The sequence below is a fragment of the Rhodnius prolixus genome, unplaced genomic scaffold (assembly GCF_049639745.1).
Source record: "Rhodnius prolixus isolate KJV_2025 unplaced genomic scaffold, Rpr scaffold_8, whole genome shotgun sequence".
In the NCBI taxonomy this organism is placed as follows: Eukaryota; Metazoa; Arthropoda; class Insecta; order Hemiptera; family Reduviidae; genus Rhodnius; species Rhodnius prolixus.
In genome coordinates, this window is record NW_027411593.1 from 4663134 (window position 1) to 4679381 (window position 16248).

At 34.5% G+C, this 16248-nt stretch overlaps 1 protein-coding gene across 1 annotated transcript in view; it reads right to left on the reverse strand.

Annotated features, from left to right (window-relative positions):
* The window catches only part of LOC141450728 (uncharacterized), a 60904-nt gene that overhangs the window by 1736 nt on the left and 42920 nt on the right, over positions 1 to 16248 (reverse strand). Inside the window, exon 4 of the mRNA XM_074121460.1 lies at positions 1291 to 1410. Coding sequence (XP_073977561.1) covers positions 1291 to 1410 — 120 coding nt within the window. The remainder of the gene's footprint in view (positions 1 to 1290; positions 1411 to 16248) is intronic.

The following is a 16248-nucleotide window of genomic DNA, read 5'->3' on the forward strand; positions in this document are numbered from 1 at the left end:
AGAAATATGTTAGAATGTTTTTTTTTTTTTTTATCCTCGGGACTTCTTTCAAGGAAGTTGAAGATTAATTGGCTGGAGTATCAATTTCGATCAAGGATTCCCGTCTTAAATGACGATTTATTTAAAATTACAGGAAGATTTCAAAAATAAACAGCACTCAGAAACCACAAAAACTGAACTATAAAAGAAAACCCTTTACAGCAGCGACCCAATTGTTTATTTCATAATTTAGATTATTATATAAAAAAAAATTAATACATTAGCCCGATACTATATGTTCAAGAATAAGGAGATGGTACTTATAAAGTTTTTTCACTCAGGGTTGGATATTCATCCTAAATTTTTAACCAGAATTTAAGCAAAATTTTTTTTTGGTATTCTTTAACCTTCGTTTCCAAACTGTTAACATTAATGCTTTGTCAGACCATAATTAAATTATTTAAACAAAATTAATTAAATTATAATTATAGTGCTGTTGAAAAGATATATGATCCAAATATTTTCCAATCGAAAATCTTATATAGATGAGGGAGTAATCAACAAACTGTTCTTTTAATTTTAATAAATAATTCTAGGTGGTTAGAGTTATACCTGATTTTTTTATTTTTTATAAACAAATCGCGACCCATAGTATATGTAACGAGATCTAAAGGCTGAAAAACGCTGAATTATAGAATAGCTTGATCACAGTGCGCTTCAGGATAGGTTGTGGATAACGGGCACACCCAAACCAGACCAAATATTAAGCCGACATTGGGTGTCAAATAAACTAAAAGTAATGTTTTCTTTAGCTTCACGCAGAAGTTTTTTTTTTTTTTTAAAATTTAATCAAAAATCTTCTCATTAAGTTGGTTGGGAGGCATATCCAGAAAAAAATAGCTCTTTTGTTTTGCTCAACTGTAATTACTTGCAGGTTTACACGTCTCAGCCAATGAGTAAAATTTCTTCAAAACAATTTTGAGCAACTTTCGACAGCATGTTGGCTTTTTCCACCAATAATTTGGATTTTCATCACTTCTTTTATAATTAAAAATGTTACGAAAAAATCTCACACAGACTAATATCCCAATATACAATATGTATTTATGGAATCAGTAAATTTTAAAATTGAATTAGGTGTTCCATCATGGTAACCACAATAAGTGATATTAAAAATAAAGAAACGTACTGAAGGAAAAGTAATAGAAGGCATTTAGAAGCGGATACTAGAGTACTGGCATTTTTTGCAGCCTTCCAAAAAATTGAAAATAGTTAATGTGCACAACAACCAATAATAAATAAATAAATAACCTGATTGAGGAGGTTGATATGTTGAACACGGGTCAGAAGGAGTTTCACCATATCCAGCGGCATTGTATCCACAAGAAGGTGTATAACCTGACCAACACCCATCGTTCGTGCTTCCACTTTCTAAATGAACATACATTAAACATACATTATAAAGGGTAATGGTGAAATTAAAAGAGAAGTAACTTATTTAGAATATATACACATCCACCTCCATTATGGGTTATAAGGTTGATCAGGAAGTCAACTCAAAAAATAACAAGAAATGAAAATCAAACCGAGTTGTGTACATCCGTATTTTTGACTTGAAGATATAATTCCTGTTTAATAAATTACCAATTTTATAAAAATCGCGGCATACCTTCGACCAAAAAAAGACATACCATAAGTCGTGACACACCGATTGCGGGACTCTGCTCTAAGGGAAAAAGAGTAGCCACTTTTCTAGTATCCTTATCTAACAACACGAACAGTTTTTAGTCTAGTGGTTGTCTATGAACTTGAATAACACACACCGCCATATACGAGTTTACTTTGCGATTGCTTGCATGCAAAAGGCAAACTCTGAATGACTTTTTTTAGTTAAATTGCTAATGATTATTTCTTAAAAATAACTAATGGAATATAAACAAAATTAATTAAAACTACACTACTCAATGATTCTGTGAACCATTAACATTTGTTAAAGTTGTGCGTGATTTCACTTATATCTTTGATTTAAAAGTAGCAATAATAATATTAATATAGGTTGAGATACAAAAATCTAATACCAAAGACAGTGTTCATCTGGTCTACAGGGTAATCATATAGGTAGAAAATCGACGTTGAGATATCGTGTATCGACTTGCCAGACGTGGTGTGTTGTCATTCTACACCACACTTCCTAATCGTTCGTACCAGTGGCGAGACAATGTGACAGAGGAGATAAAAAAAAAAAAGGGAATAAAAAATAAATAAATATAAAAAATGAAGGCAAAAAGTGAGAGAAGAAGCTCTTTGACCAGTTGGCTTGCGGTACCCTGTATTTTAATATTTTGTTACTAAAAGAAAATCTTAGGTTTTTATTTATATAACAGTTCTATCAAAATTAATGGAAGCATTAAATGTTATTGAAATTGGTTTCCATTTAAAGATTTTTATTATTTCAAAATCACTTCTTTTATTATTAAAAATGTACCTAAAAAATCTCACACAGACTAATATCCAATATACAATACGTATTTATGGAATCAGTAAATTTTAAAATGGAATTAGGAGTTCCATAGTAACCACAATCCTGTACAGTCAAGAGCTAACGCTAGACGAAAGTTTGAGAAAACTAAGCTGTGCAATGTTGTTGTTCAGCCGGTGGTGCTCAGACATGGGTCTCACTCTGTCTGAGAATAAAAGTAGCGTGACTGTGTTCACTAGGCACAGAAAATACTCTATCCCATCCTCGATATCGCTAGGTGGCTATCAACTACAGGGTAATCATATAGGTAGAAAATCGACGTTGAGATATCGTGTATCGACTTGCCCATCATGAGGACGCTAGGTATGGCAATAGATAACAAATTGTTATGGAGACAGCAAACTGAACAGTTGGTTAAGGGATGTGAACAGTCGCTAAACATACTGAGATGCATCAACCGTCTGAACTACGGAGCCGATATCAAAACATCGCTAATGCTCTACAGACAATTAATTCTTTCGAGAATAGAATATGGTTCTTTCCTCTACGGGGATGCTGCAAAAAATCACTTGGTGAAAATAGAAAGAATTCAGTACAAAGCGCTGAGGTCCTGCTTGGGGGCTCTCCAATCCACTCCTATCAACGCCCTTTTAGTAGAGGCCCGTGACTTCCCTCTAAATATAAGAAGGAAGCTGTTAGCTTCCCGCTTCATTGTAGACAGACTGAGAATCATAAATCATCCAGTAACTCGCAGAATCAGTCACATAGCTACTCGAGTCTTCACAGAAAGATACTGGTTTGAAAGGAAAAGTCCAATACTAGTAGAAGTTTTCTGTGACTTGTCGCACTTCTCAGTCCCCTTAAATCACCTTGAAATCCTTCCTAGGTATCATTTTGACTACACTACACTGATTCAAAACTATAGTTCGCATATCTCCGTCAACTTCTACCAATACGACCCTGATCTTCCCAATGCAGTAAATAATTCTTACCTCCTGTCCGAACTCGAGAACAAATTTCCTCATTTTAATTATTTCTATACCGATGGCTCTAAAAGTAGTGACGGAGTTGGATGTGCAATTTATGATTCCCAGTTAGATTCCTGTTCTCAATATAAACTCAATAATTTAGCCTCAGTTTTTACTGCAGAATTAGTAGCCATCAATAAATCCTTAGCTTATTTACTGTCATCGACGGTCCAGCACGCCATTATTTTGAGTGATAGCAAAGGTGTGCTCCAAAAATTACAAAACCCAGGCAGAGACCCCTCTTTCCTGATTATAGATTCCTTAAACTTGCTGAACCAACTGATTAGGAATGGTAAGTCAGTATATCTGATATGGGTGAGAGGCCATTACGGGCTGGTCGGCAATGAGAAGGCTGACGCTGCGGCGAAAGAAGCCACTCGATTGCGGGAGCCTACCATTAACTCACTATCTCCCTCAGACATAAAAAGCTATTACAAGAGAATAAGTTATAAAAAATGGGAAGAAAGTTACTCCATATCAAAAAATCTAAAGGGTAAATTCTATTCATCCATTCAACCTTCCATTCCGGTCAAACCGTGGTTCAATCAATTCACAGAAGGTAGAGGATTTTACAGCACCATCTGCAGGCTAAGATTTAATCATAATTATTCACCACACCATTTGGCGCGTTCCGGAATTCACATAAACTCTACATGTCCTTGTGATTCCGAGTCAATAGCTGATGCCAATCATATAATCTTAGCCTGTGACAAATATACCAACGGCAGGGATCAGCTGTGGAAGGCAGTACTGAAGACAGACTGCCCTCTACCAGCCGATTTACATACTATACTGACGCACCAGACAGACAACATCTACCGAGAACTATACAACTACATCCGAACAAACAAAATAACAATATAAAAGAAATAAATTATATCCCCTCGTAACATCTTTCAAGGTGTACGTTTCAACACAAATCCGACTGTTCAACTTTAAATTAATCGCAAGTACACGTTACCAATGGCTAATTTGCGCTGTACAATAAGGCCCCCCCCAAAAAAAACCCCACAATAATTTTAAATTAATAAATTGTGTCTAAAAAAAGTTGTTTTCGTGAGTCAAGTAATATAACGAACGGAAATTAAACCAAATGAACAACAACGAAGAAAAAAGTATAACTCAAGCACATTACAATGAACAGTAAAAGGGAAAAAACATTAACACAGTGGGCCCAAGAGGATTTGGACGAATATCAGAAAAACGTAGCTGAGAAGAGTGTACACAGTCTACTGTAATTAATAAAAGCCCCGGAATTAACCCACAAACAGCACTTTGGACTTAAACCAATTTTCCACGGCTAACTAGCATTAGAACAGAAGAAATTCAGATCAACCAAACAGAATTAATAAAAAAATCATATATGTTCTCTAACAACCTTCCACCAAGACCAAAACCCATAATAAATTCGTACCTTTATCTTAAGCTGAAACAGAAGAACCGCAAATCAACATCATATCAAATAAACCAATGAAAGTTCCCCAACTTTTAGTGTGGATACGGATAACTATCAGACAATAATAGAAGAAATAAAAAAAAAATCAATCGGCACATCATTTAATACCCAGCTGTGCAGAAATAAATTAAAAATAATTGTCGAAAAATCGGAAGTTATAATACAACCAGAATATTGTCTGAACAAGCCTTAATCACGAAAATGATACCCGGGTTATACCCGCTGAACATTAGAAAAATTATTTCGATACAACTACGTTAAGCTTGGCAAGTGTAAAAAATAAGAAGCAAATTAACATTAATTTAAATTAATTTTTTAGAAAGTACTTTTTTAAATATAAATACGTTCATTGCACTTACTAAATAATTTTCATGTCTGGCAAGATAGGCAACATTGCGATTGATTAGCTGCTACTATACTATTATTGTTTTAAGAAGTTATCCATCAGTTTTAAGCAACTTATGTCTTTGAGAAGCAATATTATCAGAAGCATATTCTTCACTATCACGAAAGGAAGGCTTCAGCACTATGTTTTAGTAAGACAGAAGGTTACTTTCAGGTTACAAAGCAGGGATGTCTGACTTAATAACCTAATTAAAATTTGAACTTTCTTCTATTTTAAATTTAATATAATAATAGGCCCATTACTCAGTGATTGCAAAAAAAAAATTAATTCATTAATTTCAAACTGGTTTCAAAAATTGTAATGAAAAGGGTACAATCTTAAAAAAAAAGCCAAAAGGCTGTACAATCTTTTTTATGATGCATTTTGAAACAGGATCATCTTCAAAAATCCCTAAAATTAATATTATTAAAATTTTTGGGTTTTTACAAGTTATCCGAGTAGTTCAAATCGTAAAATAAAAATCTTATTATCCAATCCAATGCAGAATCTGAGGATTCTAGTCGAACATTTTTCTCTACTGCAAAGTAAAGTAAGATGAAGAAATAATTTTATCCTGGGATCATAAGAATTAAAAATTTTTAAATAAAAACCAAAATACCCGCCTATCTGTAAATGTAACATAAAATAAAACATTAAATACTAGTACTTGCGGATTTATAATAATTAAAATAAAGAACCCTTTTTGTACAAAAATAAGAACAAAATTATTGTACAAACACATTGCAAATTGTGTAACTAACAGCTAATATTTTTTGTTGGAGATATAATTTCGGGATCTTTGTATTATTACTGGTAGATAATGTTTCCAAAGGGATACTGCACGGATAAGTTAAGATTTGTGGAATTTAGTAGTACGATTCGACGATGGGAGAGGGAGAAAGGGAGAGAGAGAGAGAATTATTGTCCTGAAAATGGATCCCACGGGACAACCTACAGACATTATAAAAAAGACAAGGGAAGAAATTAGCTTAGTATCTAGTGCACTGGATTAAAATTTAAACAAATTCAGAATTTTTAACGATTATAACATCAAATGCATTACACATATCATTCGTTTATATTCAGCAGGGCCTTCTGCGTGTTAAAACCCTTTCTATAATCTGACTGTAAGTAAGGGGGTCATATCAAACATTGCGTTGTAAGTTTCAAGTATTGAGAAACCTGGAGAAACACTCATGAGTGTGTGAGAGAAAGAGAGGTAACACCAACTTCAGAGAAAAATCTAAGAAAATTATGATATCTTTTGAATATTATAGTTTTTTTTTTTTGGAGAAAAAGCCCAGTCAGAAATATCAATCACTACTCGCCATGAGGCTGTCTCATACTAGCATTCTATCAGTAATAAACTGTGATATCGGTTTCCGGTGAAGTAGCCACTTATCAATGGACGGGGCCACACGTATTCCACTTGGGCTAACCACAAATCAAGCAGGGGAATCTTACCATTCCATTCACAATTTCTACATCTCCCAAACTGAACTTACTATGGTTAGCATTCATTATACCACATTCAACTTCTTTTTTTTTTGGTACAGTTTTAGTTTATCTTCTACTTTTTTTTTTTATGAGATTAAAATAATTACATAGGTGAGGTCATATATAATAGTTATGTTTCAGGTAGGGACGGACAGACAATGTGATTGGGTATGCATTTAAAAGGGAGAAAATTATATAGCTATCAGTAAGATAGCGCTACCGTATGTACAGTCATTTTAAATTCTCTCAGAAAGATTAATCAGTTTTGTGTAGGGAATTCGACTTCACTTAAGTTTACTACTCGCACTACACTTGCTGAATAGCTGAAATGAAAGGATGGAATTCCGAAAACGGGCAGGGTACACAGTATACCTGCGTACTGCCACGAATAGATTCTTAAGATTTTACTTTTATATCAGCAGATTAGTTCAAAAGCTTATTACCGTGTCCCATGACGGTGTGTCTATTCCAAATATTTATAAAATTTAGACTTTCATCTAATATTATAATACCAAAATACTATTGCAAGAAAATATAAAATCCTTCGTGGCCTCTGTTCTGTGGCTCTCTGAATTTTGGTACGGCTCCTCAGGAAGCTATAGAGCCCCAGTTTGAGTAAGAACCATTGATTTAAGTAGACAACTACACTAGCTACACTTTTTATGAACAACTAATCTATCTGCACCATCAACACTAGCGAAAAATCGTAAAAAAGAACGTCTTTATGCAACAAACCCAATAAATGATTCGCATGTAACATGGCCAATAAAGAAAATCTACATAAAAATACGAGATAAATGAAGAGCAACTCCCTTGTTCATCCTCTCTTTTTCCTCTTCCATTTATATTTCCACAATTACGCCATCTGAGTTTTCTCCATAAATAAGATCATGCTTTTTATTAGTAACAATAAAAAAAGAAGAGTTTTTTCAATGCAGCCGTGCCAGGGTCATTAACCTGGCAATATGGAATCACTTTAAATGGCTCAATTAGACATTAAAGTGTATCTCCAGGGCAATTGTGTGAGTGATGACCCATTGCGTTTTCGGCAACTAATTTCCCATCTCTCTAGTGCTTCTTTAACGTTTGCTTCTTCTTCACAGTTTTATTTTTCCGGTAAATAATTTTTTTGAAGATAGAATTTAATAAATTAAATTAGTTGTACTTAGAAAGCAGAGTAAAGAAAATTTTGCGTATCGTTTGGGAAAAGCAATGTAACATAAGTTTTCCCGCAGCAGTTTTCATGATTTTACTATAAAAAAAAAAAAAACTGGCTTGAAACAATTTTTCTTCTTCCAAAATTCGAAAATTAAAGGAGTGAGTAATACAAGACAGTTTCCTTTTGTTGTTGAATCTCCACAGATGCACACAAAACATTAGTTAAAACCAATTTTTTTGAACCCAGCTGACCACAAAACAGATATTTCTGATGAAATCTAAAAAAAAAACAACTGAAAATCTGCACGATTTCTGTACCTTTCTCTTACTAGTTGCAGTAATAGAGAGTAAAACGTCTTAGAATCTTCTAAATTTTGTATTTCACAGTCATACTATACTATAAGCAGAATACAAAAACTAGACTGAACTAACAAAATTTATTTCGGTAAAAGGGAATATCAAAAACTGGAAAAAAATGTTACAACTATAAGCATGGAAAGAAAACGAGAGCTTAATAAGCAAAGACAAAGTTTTGTGTTTATAGTCCGCCTATTAATGAAGGTAGGTAAAGCATTGAGCAGCATTGATGTGTCAGCCAGGATTGAACAAAAAAATGGGTACACTGAAACCTGTAACATCACCGTCCGGCCGGAAGTGTGAGAATTCGATCTCTGTAAGGGGCTAAAGTTCCGGATTATTTTCAATCTGGGTGACTACGATAAAATAAAGTCTAGTGTGAACACTTGCTTAACTTTCTCTTTCCGCTGTTTATGTAAATCTTGAAACTTCCGATTTGTACTAAAAAGTAGTTAATTAATATTTAAACATGTTCACTTGAAAAGGTACTACTTTCGCAAAATACATTTAGTTAAGTGGCACCTCTTGTAGCACCAATTTCTTAAAATTTGGACTTTTCACTTGCACATTTAATTCGTGATAATATTTAACATCACCATGGGTGTTGATCCCATACATTACGTTGGATAACCTCTTTAGTTCCAAAACCTCAATCTCTCTTTTCCAAAAAGTTCCTTTCAATGAATTTCCTGGAAAAACGTATAAAACAGAAGTTATATAATCATTTGGAATACCAATTTTTAAGAAAATGGTTGAAAACCTTTTAAATTAAACCCCAAAAAATTAAAAAAATCTATTTAGTAAAGAATTCTATTCGCTGGTTGGCTTTTGGATGCACTCGCCTAAGAGACAATTGTCACATCCGAAGGTGGAGAAAATCTAAATCAAATATCAAATTTGATTTTGATGCTGATCTCCCACACAACACATCCCATTTGTAAAAAAAAGACTTTTTTTTGCTCTTATCTCAAATCGGAATTTTCGCTGAAACACTTTTTTTTTTTAATTTATTTTGTGATTTACAATCTGTATAAATATATACAATAAGTAAATAGGATGTAAATAAGATGAACTGGAGCGGGAAGAGCAGGAGGAGAGAAGCTACCCAGCGGTAGCACTCTCTAGATGAGATCGGGGAATGTGAAGAGGAGAATATGAGTGGGAGAGAGGAGAGATAGGAGAATAATGACGTTTAGTTCTTCAGAGAGTAAGGAAGTCGCGGGGCCACTGGCGATTCAGCCGTCGAGGAGTATTGTTAGGGATGTCAGAGGAGGCGAGAGACTGTACTAGAGGATTGGAGCAAGTGGAGAGAGCAGTATGGAATTTTTGAAATTTAGTCTTAGCGAGTTGGTCTATGAAGGGAATGTTGAGGTCGTTGTGAAGAGTGAGGTTAGTCACCGTAGAAAGGAGCGTCAACTATCTGTCGGCAGTAGTTTTGATTGAAATGTTTGTGCAGTCCGTACGTTTGTAGGTTTGGCTGAACCCCATAGCTCTAGTCCGTAAGTCCCACATAGGTTTGAGGATAGTGTTGTATAGTAATCGTTTGAGATCAATGGGTAATTTGGAGCGTCGTCCAAGTAGTCTGTAGAGCAGTTTAGCACATTATGTCATTGCTTGTCTTTTAAGTCTAGTGTGTGGGTTCCACGTGAGTCTTTTGTCTATGTAGAGCCCCAAGGTAGCGCACCAGATCTGTACAAGGAAGAGGATTGCTGTGTTGAAGTGGAGAGGTGGACAGGTGCCCCGCCGGAGAGTAAACGTGGCATGCTGGGCATTTCTGTGGGTTCATTTTAATCATCCACTTCTTTGCCCAGGATTCTATTTTATGTAAATGTGTCTGTAACTTGTATGAAACTGATGTAGGGATGTGTACTTGTGGCTAGTATGGCTGTTTCCCCTGCGATATGCACAGAGTAGTCTAGAGGGTTGTACAGGTATGTCTGATGTGTATACTGTGTAGAGGACGGGGCCAATCGTTGAAACTCATTTGCGAAAAATAAAACCAAAATAGTGAAGTGAAGCATAACACAATTTTCTCTGACCGAATTTTTCACGTTCCATGAAAGTTTGAATTTGACCTAAGAAAAAAAGATAGCTGACTCCTAAGATTTTCATGGAAAATTGGTTTACTTTTCCTCATAACCTTTACTAGAAAGTTTCTCTTAGGGCGTAGAGAGTTGTTAGGTGTTTTTTTTCTTTTCTTGTCATTGCAAAGTACGAGGGTCGTTTGAAAAGTCCGTGCAAAGTCAGAGAGATAGCACTACTGGCGCGTATCGAGGTTATGTTTAGTTAGCAGCATCTCTTGGAAGAACACACACCAAGTTTCAGCCAGATCGGTCTATTTCTTTGTGTTTGGCATTCGTTTGAATCGAGGAAGTCGAGTGATTTTCAAAAAATGGACGAAAAAGAATTTCGTGTGTTGATTAAACACTACTTTATGAAAGCCAAAACGCCTGAGGAGACTAAAGAGAAGCTTGATAAACATTATGGTGACTCTGCACCTTCGATTAGAACAGTTTATAAGTGGTTTCAAAATTTTCGGAGTGGCCATATGGGCACAAGTGACGCTGAACGTTCTGGACGCCCTGTTGAGGTTACTACTCCAGAAATCATTGATAAAATCCATGATATGGTGATGGATGACAGAAGAGTGAAGATTGCGTGAGATTGCTAGTGCTGTGGGCATCTCGAATGAACGGGTACATAATATTTTGCATGAACATTTGGACATGACAAAGCTATCCGCAAGATGGGTGCCGCGATTGCTCACGCTTGACCAAAAACGACATCGTGTGAAGTGTTGCAAGGACGGTTTGCAGCTGTTCCAGAAGAATCCGCAGGACTTTAAGCGTCGTTTCGTCACTGTGGATGAAACATGGATACATCACTACACTCCTGAGACCAAAGAACAATCTAAACAATGGGTTACCAAGGGGGAATCTGCGCCAAAAAAGGCGAAGACCGTTCCTTCGGCCGGAAAGATTATGGCGACTGTCTTTTGGGATTCGCAAGGAATAATCCTCATCGACTATCTGGAAAAGGGTAAAACTATTACAGGTGCATATTATTCATCGTTATTGGACCGTTTGAAAACCGGGCTGCAAGAAAAACGCCCACGATTGGCCCACAAAAAAGTCCTTTTCCATCACGACAACGCACCAGCTCACACCTCAGCAGTTGTGGTCGCAAAATTAATGGAAATAGGGTTCCAACTCGTTTCACATCCCCCCTATTCTCCAGACTTGGCTCCCTCGGACTTCTATTTGTTCCCCAATATGAAGAAATGGCTGGCGGGAAAAAGATTTTATTCAAACGAGGAGGTGATTGCAGAAACGAATGGCTATTTTTCAGACTTGGACAAATCCTATTATTCGGAAGGGATCAACAAACTAGAGCAGCGTTGGACGAAGTGTATAAGCCTAAAAGGAGACTATGTTGAAAAATAAAAAAGGTTTACCCCAAAAAATTAAGTAGTTTTTATTTTTGCACGGACTTTTCAAACGACCCTCGTAATACTTGAATATCTCACTTATTAAATATGAATAAGGTTTAAACACTTAACACAAATTTCAGATTTGAAGAACATTAATTGGTAAAATATGCCACTATCCTAAATAGATTTTTGGTGAATTTTTAAAAGTAGAACCTTTAATGATGTGAACATGTATATTTTTGAAGTCAACTAATTTTTCAAAACAGGTTTTCATTTTAACTTCATGAGACTTGACTGTATATATATATATATATTGATATATATGAGACTTGACTGATATATATATATTTTAAATTATTATCTATTACAAAAACCAATTGTAGTAATTAGATAGCTAATCATAGTTAATTAAGCATACTTCAGGCAATATTAAAATAATTTTAAATTATGTAGAAAGTAATAAATATTATAAGATATTTATATAAAATAAGAACATATGTGATACTAAGACGTTGTAATGAAGTATTGTTTGCTTCATAGTCCAACTGCTACACTAGACTAGAGAATTCTTCTCCTTTCTTATACAGCCATTAAAGTCACTATTGTTATGATGATTTGAAATTGTCACAGATTCTGTCTTTTCTTTACTATTACAATATAATATTATCTATTATAATAATTACAATACAGTGTACGATCTCCCTGTGAAACTGTTTATAGTTCAAATCTCATGATCTACATGATTTCTACTTATTATTTTTCTACTACGGTAGCATTTCTCAAGTAATAATCTTCATTACTACATAATGATGCTTACAATTAGTATAATCCCGTTTATCATGGTGCAGGATAACCGCGCAGTTCGGGTAGATAAGAACTTTTTATCACAAAGCAAAACTTTTTCTTACTAAGCGATTTTATTTAAGTTCATGTACTAAGACAACCTTATTTAAATATCCATAAATAAGTATATATAATATAAGTTCGAGACTTATTCTTACAAACAAAATCTGGTGCTAACACTCACACGATTTCTTATTATTCTGTAGGTTCGAACTCTCAAATATCGTTTCCTCTACTAAAGTATCATTTCAGTGTAACGTACGGTTTTAAATACACAGTATAATACTAAGTGACCAAGATGTGAGATTGAATCATAAGAATATTGTAGACAGAAAAAGTGTCCCTCACCCAGACTGTTTTCTTATTTTGAGATATCTCGGAACATCACTTTGCGGTAGAACCTGAATACACGATCGCAACACCCTTTCTATTGCTAGTAAGAATAAAAATAATCGTTCTAAATTTTACTTTCTCTGACTCCCTTCTTATAGATCTACACCTGTCATATGATTCACTTCACAACTAGAACACAATAAGGGAATAAGGGAATACAAGAAATGATTACTTTATAAGATAAAAAAATAAAATTGTACTAATAATAATATAAAAAAAGACCAGTAGTGAAATAAGAATTATAAAAAGATAATAAGGAGCTGTGTGGATGCTGACCACAATCAACATCCCCTCAATCGATGGGGAGATTACAGATAACAGTTTATTATATACATATATAGATACAAAGAGCGAACTCCATGTAGTAGTGGATATATTCACAATGGTCTGATGGAAGATGCTGAGGTAATTCAGTATAAAATACTGTAAGATAATTTAGTAAAAATAGGTATTAGAAACACGAACACAGGCTGTATCTGTCAGTACGGTAATAGTGAACTACCTGTACTACTCTAGGTTTAGCCAATAAGAGTCGTGTATATCTGCAAGCAATACATCTAGTCTTGGGTTCCCCTACCACACTGACTTCCAGATAATGATTCTGCAGCTGAATTCCAATCTGCGAGAATATTCAATACATCTTGGAGGTCCAACTATTTCATAATCTTCAAAAAAAAATAAAAAAATTTATGAAGTTATTTTTATTGATTCTATTCAGTCAAAATCTTAGTATGAGCATTTCTTGGATAGCACCACCAATAAACTTGAAGATGTATATTTTAAATTAATTAAATCCAGAAGCAAAGTGGTTATTTTTTTCTAACTCCATCAAATATCGCGGTTATATCTTCAATTACAGAACATGAGACATGTTTGGAAATGCTGTAAAGAAACTCTCTGTAAATATTTTAGTAGGGATAACTAAGTAAACATTTTTCTATTTCTTAACAATACATATGAGAAAAAATATTTGTTATTTCCAGTCAAACATTCGTAAAGAGAAGATTATGAGTAGTAATTCTTTCTACAAATACAGGGTGTTCATTTTAAGACGGCTCAAATGCATTTCATGCTTAAACGGTTAATCTGAGCAAAAAATGGTAGAGGAAAAATTTGTTGCCCGTCACCTCTAGTTTCAGAATATGCTCAGATACAGATAGCAGTTGATAACCTCTTGGCTAACCTGGCTTGCGAGCCAGAGGAGGCACCTTTCAAGGCACAGTACAAGTTGAATAAAGTGCATTATTTGATAAATTAAGGAATAAGTTTGATCCTTTACATGAAAGATATTGATCACTTTAAATATGTGGCAGTAGGTTTCCAATTTTTTTGGTAATTAAACGCAACTCTCCCAAAATTACCAAATAATTATTAAATCTTCTTGTTTGGAACAGATGTAAAATTAATTTTTAACCATTTTGTGTATGCTTGAGAACATCTAATAAAGCTCTTAACATTTGATTTTTCTTAGAAAAATCACTCGGAAAACAACTTATTTCTCGATATTAAGAAAAAATACTAGCTATACTGGCCTTGGCGATATTTTCAGTAGAAAGGGGATGAAAAAATACATAAAAATGACCTATCGCGTGCTCTTCTTTCTCTTTGATAACAAGTTAAAAAATTGAAATATGGTTAATAAATACCAGATTTTAAAATGGCCTAGCACCTTTAATTTTGAAGATATCGCATTGCGGTTTCCAGTTTCTTTAATAACTTTTTATACTCTTTAAAACTGTGTATACGAAAATGGGGGGGGTCAACTGCGAATCCTCTCTTTTGGTCGCGCGTCAGCCGCGTGTGCGGGCAGGAATCTAAAATCAAGTCACATATTCTGAAACTAGAGGTGACGGGCAACAAATTTTTCCTCTACCATTTTTTGCTCAGATTAACCGTTTAAGCATGAAATGCATTTGAGCCGTCTTAAAATGAACACCCTTTATATTCGTCGTTAAATTTTCGTTTTCAATTAAAGCAAGATTTCTGTGCTACAAAAATAATATAATAATTTAGAAAAAACCAATTTGACTGCATCTCACAGTAAAAAAAAGTAACAAAATCACACTAATACAGCAAGAGAGCAGAGTTCGCCGGAGTCGTTCAACGAATTTTTTTTTTTCTTTCGGATTCTGCTATTCTGCATCTCTACAAGAGAAATCTACCACTTATCCGAGACTTAAAAGCTTCAATTGTAGGTTGAGTTCGATCACTTTAAAATAGACCTAATTTTAAAAGCAAAGAATTTAAAATTTCATTATAAAAAATTAATCGATAAATGTGAGAAAATGATTAATTACAGTAAGGAAGAGAATTTATTAAACGAAGAGAGGAAAACAAAGAATTGTACCAACATCTAATTCCGATTGATGCGCAAGTGTGAGTGTGTAATAATAATAAAAGAAAATAACAAGATATGTGACTGTATGAATGAGCTCTGATATATAAAGATTGTATTAGCCGGAATGAATGGTAAAGTAACGGAAAGTTAGGAGTTAGTTGTATGCGGTAAGTGCGGTCTACAGCCGCCAGGGCTACTGGTATTCGCCACAACGGCCGCCTGCGGTCTTCTGCAGACTCTGCTGCACTAGTCCTCTCAACTTTCGTCTCGCACGTACTCATTCAACTACCGGCTTTTTCACGCGATCTCACCATTCTGTACTAAATGCTAATGTATTTAAATTAGGGCATTCAAAAAAATAAATAAAATAACTTCGTGTGAATACTCTTACGTAATTATAATTTCTTGAAACATGGAATTCATAATAAATAATGAGTTGGCTTTAATATAATAGAAGTCATTTCACTAAATAAATCATAAACTATGAAAACATGTGTGATTAATGAAAACATGGCACAGCGTTTTTTGTAGCGTTCTTCTACAGCTGAGCCATAAGGATATAAGGTTCAAGTCTTAAGCGCTCGAGCTCTCAGGGTTCAGTGGGTGGCTCGAGTCAGAGCTCGAGCTGAAGCCTCACAGAGAGCTCGGTGAGCCTCCAAGGCTTGGCTCAAAAGGTTCGAGCATTTTTTTTTTTCGTTTTTTATGTGAAGCATTTTATTTGTACTATTAATGAATTCATTTCTTAAAATAAAATCAAGTTTTAGCAGCCAATGAATTTTTCAAACATATTTTTGTATAAATGAATACAATAATTTTTAAAATGTTCGTTGTTCATTGAAATTGATTACTCGTCATTCCTTAAGAATTTTAAAAGGGTCTTCAACTTTATGAGCCTTCAACTACAG